The sequence below is a fragment of the Eschrichtius robustus genome, chromosome 1, assembly GCF_028021215.1.
Source record: "Eschrichtius robustus isolate mEscRob2 chromosome 1, mEscRob2.pri, whole genome shotgun sequence".
Taxonomy (NCBI): domain Eukaryota; kingdom Metazoa; phylum Chordata; class Mammalia; order Artiodactyla; family Eschrichtiidae; genus Eschrichtius; species Eschrichtius robustus.
Window position 1 is genome coordinate 98477834 of NC_090824.1, and position 6000 is coordinate 98483833.

Here is a 6000-nt window from a genome sequence, read left to right on the forward strand (position 1 = left end):
CTTACTAGAAAGTTGGAAAAATATTTTCTTGTCGATCTTTAGAGTCTCTCCTTTTCATGCATCCTCATGTCCCTTGACCCTCTGCTTACTTTGTCCTAGTTGCCTGGTAAAACCTCAACCCTGGCTAAATCCAACTCTCAGTTTAGTTTACTCTGTGCTTGCACCTGACAGCTGAATGGGGCCGGGGAAAAAACCATACATGCACATGGACACACACACACACACTGGCAGGTCTCAGTTAAATTTCAAGTGGGCCCTTAGTGCAGCTGGCAATTCTGCTACATTTCCCAAGTCCAGTCGTTCTCTCGCTTTCCTGTCTCCTCTGTCCCCCAGTGTTGTACTTCCTCACCTTTAATTTCAGCTACAGACTTTATTTCCTATTTTACTGAGAAAACAGAAGCAACTGGAACCTCTGCAAGTCCAACCACCAGGATCAGTGCCCATATATTCAACCTTCCCTCCTGTTACTGTGGATGAACTTCCAGGTCCCTTTTCAAGGCCATGTCCACTTGTTACCTGGACCCCCTTGTCATCTCACCTGGCACACTCCTCCTGTCTGCTGCATCAACACTTTCCTCTGTAACTCATCATTCCCATCAAAACACACATGTCATAATATCTTATATCTTAACAAATAAAAACTCCTTGGACCAAACATCCCTTTCAGCTCTGCTCCATTTCTCTGCCTCCTTTATGGCAAACTCCTGGAAAGAGTGTCTATACCTGCTGCCTCCAATTCTTCTCTCCCCATTCTCTACAGTGGTCAGACTTTTGCCCCCAGCACTCCATTGAAACTGCCCTTGTCAAGGTCACCCATGACCTACCTCCCTGGTGCTAAATGCAGTGCTCACATCTCTGTCCAGTCATGTGGCACTATCTGGAGAGTTGACAATTCCATCCTCACTGACATGCATTCTCGCTTGGCTTTCAGACCACCACGCTCTCCTGGTTTTCCCTTCTCTGTGTGGCTGTCCTTCTCAGCCTCCTTTGCTAGTTTCTGACTACAGTCGAAGGTCTGAATGGTTAGAACTTCCTTCTTAATATCCTATTCAGCGGTACTAGGCAAGTCAAGTCAGAATATCTGAAATGGAATCCTGATTTCTCCCCATCCCAGAGTTGCTCCACCCACCTCATCTTCTATATAGCCCATATCTACCTGATAATGGTGTGGACAACCATCCTGGTTTGCCCAGCTTAAAAATCCCACAGCGTGGGAAATCCTCTGCTTCCAAGTAAACCAAGACAGTTGTTCACCCTACTGATAATACTATGTTTTAGCCTTTTATTGTTGGTATATTAATACTGTAACAATATATTCCTCTACAAGGGTAGGGATTTGGGGGTGATTTTGTTCATGATACCTGTTGTACATAATAAGTTCTCAATAAATATTTATTTAATGAATGAATGGAGAGCCAATAATTTCTATGGTAGTTTAGGGTCATCCAGCGCTTAGTATAGAGTAAATTCTAATAAATGTATGTTTACAGAATAAAAGAATAAATTTCCTATAAATTCAGAAATGACTAAAACAGATATACAAATACTATAACCTTAATTGTTATGTTAATTGCTAACATATGGCCAAATATCATCCTAATTATCATGTTAAATGCCAGTTCCTCTTTATGGATGCTATTCACATTCTATTTTTGATATTCATGACAAACACTAACATATACACATGACGTATAGTGTCATGCATAACTTCTGTAGACCCTCAATAATTTAGAGCATCTCTGCCTGGGGAATCGTGCATACTTTATCTACAGATGATCAGATGGACCTCTCCCCATAGCCCCCAGTTGCTCAGGCAGAATCCTGGCAGCACTGGTGCCTGACTCCCCACCCCATCCTGCTCCAAAGTTCTGCAGCCCCCCACTTCAGAACTAAGCTGCTTGGAAAAGTTGGCCCATAATCTCTACACAGGTGTAATAACTACAGACTTCAAAATTTTCAAAAGAGAAAAAACCTGGCATATTATTCAAAGAAAAAGAAAGCTTTCTGACGTCCAGTGGGGTCTTTTTAAGAGGTATGGGTAGTTCTGGAAGGATCTGAAGAGCAGACAAGGGAAGGAGATGGGGACAAACATGTCCTATTCCTGTGGGGAGCTCATCCCTTAAGAAAATCGAGCAGTTGGGGCTTCCCTGGTGGCGCAGTGGTTGAGAGTCTGCCTGCCAATGCAGGGGACACGGGTTTGAGCCCTGGTCTGGGAGGATCCCACATGCCGCGGAGCCACAACTAGGCCTGGGAGCCACAACTGCTGAGCCTGCGCGTCTGGAGCCTGTGCTCCGCAACAAGAGAGGCCGAGATAGTGAGAGGGCCGCGCACTGCGATGAAGAGTGGCCCCCGCTTGCCGCAACTAGAGAAAGCCCTCGCACAGAAACGAAGACCCAACACAGCCAAAAATAAATAAATTAATTAAAAAAAAAAAAAAGAAAATTGAGCAGCTGGGAGGCAATTAAGGAGAACATAGAGACTCTAACCAGAGAAAAGCTAGTGAGGACAGGAAAGGGAAAGAACTGGGAAAGCTGGGGGAAGGGCAGAGTGAGTTTTTGTCATGTTCTCAGCGTGAATCAGCACCTGACCCTGTCAGGGTCGCTAAGGTCACTTTCCTAATTAAGACAGCAGTGTTGCCAGATGCTACCTGCACTGTAACGAGGATCCTATTTCAGCAACTGGTCAGGGTTCCTGGGAATTTATCTGGTGATCTAAGTATCTAGTGTCTAAGAGCAATTTCTGTCCTGGTCCTCTGGTCCTTTCTCATGTGCTTCATTCTTCCCTCCAGGTCTAGTCTTGCACTCCTACCACCTGAACTACACTTAAGGGTAAGAAAATTAGAACCCCTCCAACCTGCTTAGGTGTTTCCCCAACCCCAGGGAAAGGCCCTCTGCTCTGGAAGCTTCTTACCTTTTTTCCTCCTCAAGCTCTGTAGCACATTGCAATCATTTGGGGGGCTCTAAACACTACTGATGCCCGGGTCCCTCCTTCCCAGGAGACTGTAAAAGTTGGGTTTGTGGCCTGGGCAGTGGGGTTTTGAACACTCCTTGGGTTATTTAATATGCAGCCAGGGTGAGAAGCACTGTCCTAGATCCTGAGCTGCAGGCATCATCCTTCATTTAAAAAGTAGTAAAAGAGTGGCCCCCGCTTGCCGCAGCTGGAGAAAGCCCTCGCACAGAAATGAAGACCCAACACAGCCGTGAATAAATAAATAAATAAAATTAAAAAAAAAAAAGTAGTAAAAACACATCTTTAGCAACAGACATCAAGATATCGAAATAAGTTTGTTTGGTTTTTAATATGAAAATCCCAGCCTTGATTTTTAAATATGTCCCCGATTATTAACAGACTCACTTGCTAATAATGAGGGTTTCCTCTCCATATATCCAGACTCTCACGAATTCACCATACGTCTTGTTGTAGTAATTGCAGGCACTGCCAATCCCCATCCAGAGGAACCTGCAGTAGGAAATGAGGGGTCCAATTCCCAGAAAGTAGCCAGGACCTAGGAAAGTCATCAGATCACAATCAGTATTTCCGCAACACCAAAAAGAGCAATTGCTTTAAATTACTGCTATTCTTGTTCTTTTGATCTGGATGTCCTTTTTTATCTTCTGATGTATATAGGTGAATCACACACATAAAATGATTAAAACAACAACACAAGTTAACATGACGCTCTTCACAGCTCCATGAGTAAAAAGTAGTCCAGAGTCTACACCACTCCAGTTCCATTTGGTCTCAAGCATTTCCATCTGAACGGACTGAAATAGGTGTCTACTCTATTCTTGCTGTGTTAAATGGTGTCAATGAGTTTCAAATACAAGTCAATCAGTCCCTCTGGTAACAGGCACGAAAACCAGGACAAGTGACAAGCTGACAGGTCTGTCTGGCTGCCTAGTTTTGTCTGAAAACTTTGGGTTTGAAAGCACCAGTCAATGGAATGGGTGGGTTTGAATTAGTCTGTGGTTTGGGTGTCATCTTTTTAGCTGTGAGAAACACGGTCTGCAAAGACAATGTCCCAAAAAGCATGCATTCCTTTTTTATTTCCTTCAAAAAGGATTTGGTTTAAGAAGAGAATATTAAGCTAAATCTCATTAGACAAAATAAAGCTAAGCATTGAGGAATGAGGCAGTGGTCTGATCTGTGTCTAGACCAGAGTCTGAGTCCAGTGATGTGGTTTTAGTGAAGAGCCGTGGCCCTTAACACCTTGCTGACGCAGGCGATGACAGAATTGTGAAGAGTGTGAATCTGGTGAGCAGCCAGGGGAGTTGCTGTTGCTTGTGTCAGAGAATGAACTTGGTAGCTTGATTTTAGTGGTGGTGGTGAAAAGTTCATCAAAAGCTTGTTGGAATGGTTTTAGGAGTTTTATTGTAAAGTTATACCATTTCTGTATCTTATTCCTTTAATTCCATTCTGTCAGTGAAATAGTCGTTCAGCCAAAACTCACACAACTATCTGAGACAGTACAGTGCTGATAATTTAGATAATCTAAGTTTTTGAGTGAATCATTTTAAATTGGATGTCTAAGCCCAAATCTGGCAAACAAGGTTTATTCCTTAACTTTGAAGTAGCTGGGTTAATGTGGAAAAGATTATCAGGGTATTCTTTTTGCCCTTAGTGGAAAGTCTTTGTTAATGTCTATATAACCAAAACAAGTTTGGGAGTCTTGGGGTCAAGGGGTCTTAATCTTAGGATTGTTCTAATAACATTATATGTAGATGATTGACTTAGAGAATTTTTTATGGGACTGGGGACACATGCCTGCCATGAGGAATTTTCCAAGAAACTACAAAACCGTCTGATATTTCTGGGAATTTTGAGTTAATCTGATAGTGTAGAGTGGTGTGGTTTCTACTGGAATTATCTGGATAATTATATTATACTCTACTTTTGATTGATCCACAGAGCTTGTGGAAGATTCTTTCAGGGTGTGAGGTTCCAAAGGAGCCATAGTGTTCCCCATTTTTCTTCCACTGTCCAGGTCCCATCCAGCCCTTATGGTGGTACTCACAGCACCTCCACACCCAAGAATAAAAGAAAATGAAGAGTGGGATAAAGAGAAGGAATAAGTTCAAGAAGGGAGAGGGTAGAGGACATGGATGAGGCAAAGTGGGAGGGAGACAGAAAGGAGTACAGAAGGCATTCCAGAGACATTTTCACCTTTAGACCAAAATTGGAATGAATTTAAATTAAAAAAAATCCAAAACCTGGAATTTTACCTTGTTCCACCCCATCTTAAATTTACTTTAAAGGATACTTTTGCCAAGTCTGTTTTACCGAAACAAAATGCAGACTGGAAGGGATTATCTAAGATATTTTTTAATGCTTTCATGTAACATATGCAGATAATTGGTAGAAAAATGTTCACCTGAGTTCATTTGCTAATATGCCTTGGGCTTCAGCCATCTCCTCAGGTTTACTCTTCGCTGTCTTGCAAAATTGTCTTTACCCTCATGGACCAAAAGCCCAAGGAAACACTCTCCTTAGATACAGAACTAAATGACTGTGTTACCTGGTATTGAGGATGTGTTTTTATAATTCCAAACCAAGAGAAGAAAGCCAGTGAGCAGCAGGATTGCAATGCTGGCAACAGGCGCAACTTCGGACACCATGCTGGTGACGTTATAATGCACTGAGTTCAGCACTTCCAAAACCATCTCGTGTTGCTTGATCTCAGGGGAAGCAATTTAAAGTCCTGTGGAAATCAGAGTGGCAGAAAAATTAGAGAATCCCCAAAGGTACATCTAGGACTCCTGTTGCTTCAGAGGATGCTGTACTGTAGAGATAGGTGCTTTGTTTTATAATATGATTGGACATTTAGACAAGACAAATTTGTAGTTACAAGTCAAAACAAGCAAGCCCAAGCCAGTATCTTTTGGCTTGAAGTGCAGCATTTCTGACCTTGGTAGAGTCTCAGTTTTGTTTAGACACTTGGTCTGATAGAACCTTATCGTCTTGCCCTTGAACAGGTAGAGTGACTGAATTCTCAACTGAGAG

The 6000-nt window shown here is 42.5% G+C and overlaps 1 protein-coding gene across 1 annotated transcript in view; it reads right to left on the reverse strand.

Moving 5' to 3' along the window:
• The window catches only part of LOC137769594 (aromatase-like), a 28462-nt gene extending 22802 nt beyond the window's left edge, over positions 1–5660 (reverse strand). The window contains exons 1-2 of the mRNA XM_068551572.1: positions 5516–5660; positions 3355–3505 (exon numbers count right to left, since the gene is read on the reverse strand). Coding sequence (XP_068407673.1) covers positions 3355–3505; positions 5516–5660 — 296 coding nt within the window. The remainder of the gene's footprint in view (positions 1–3354; positions 3506–5515) is intronic.
• Between the last annotated feature and the right edge of the window lie 340 nt (positions 5661–6000).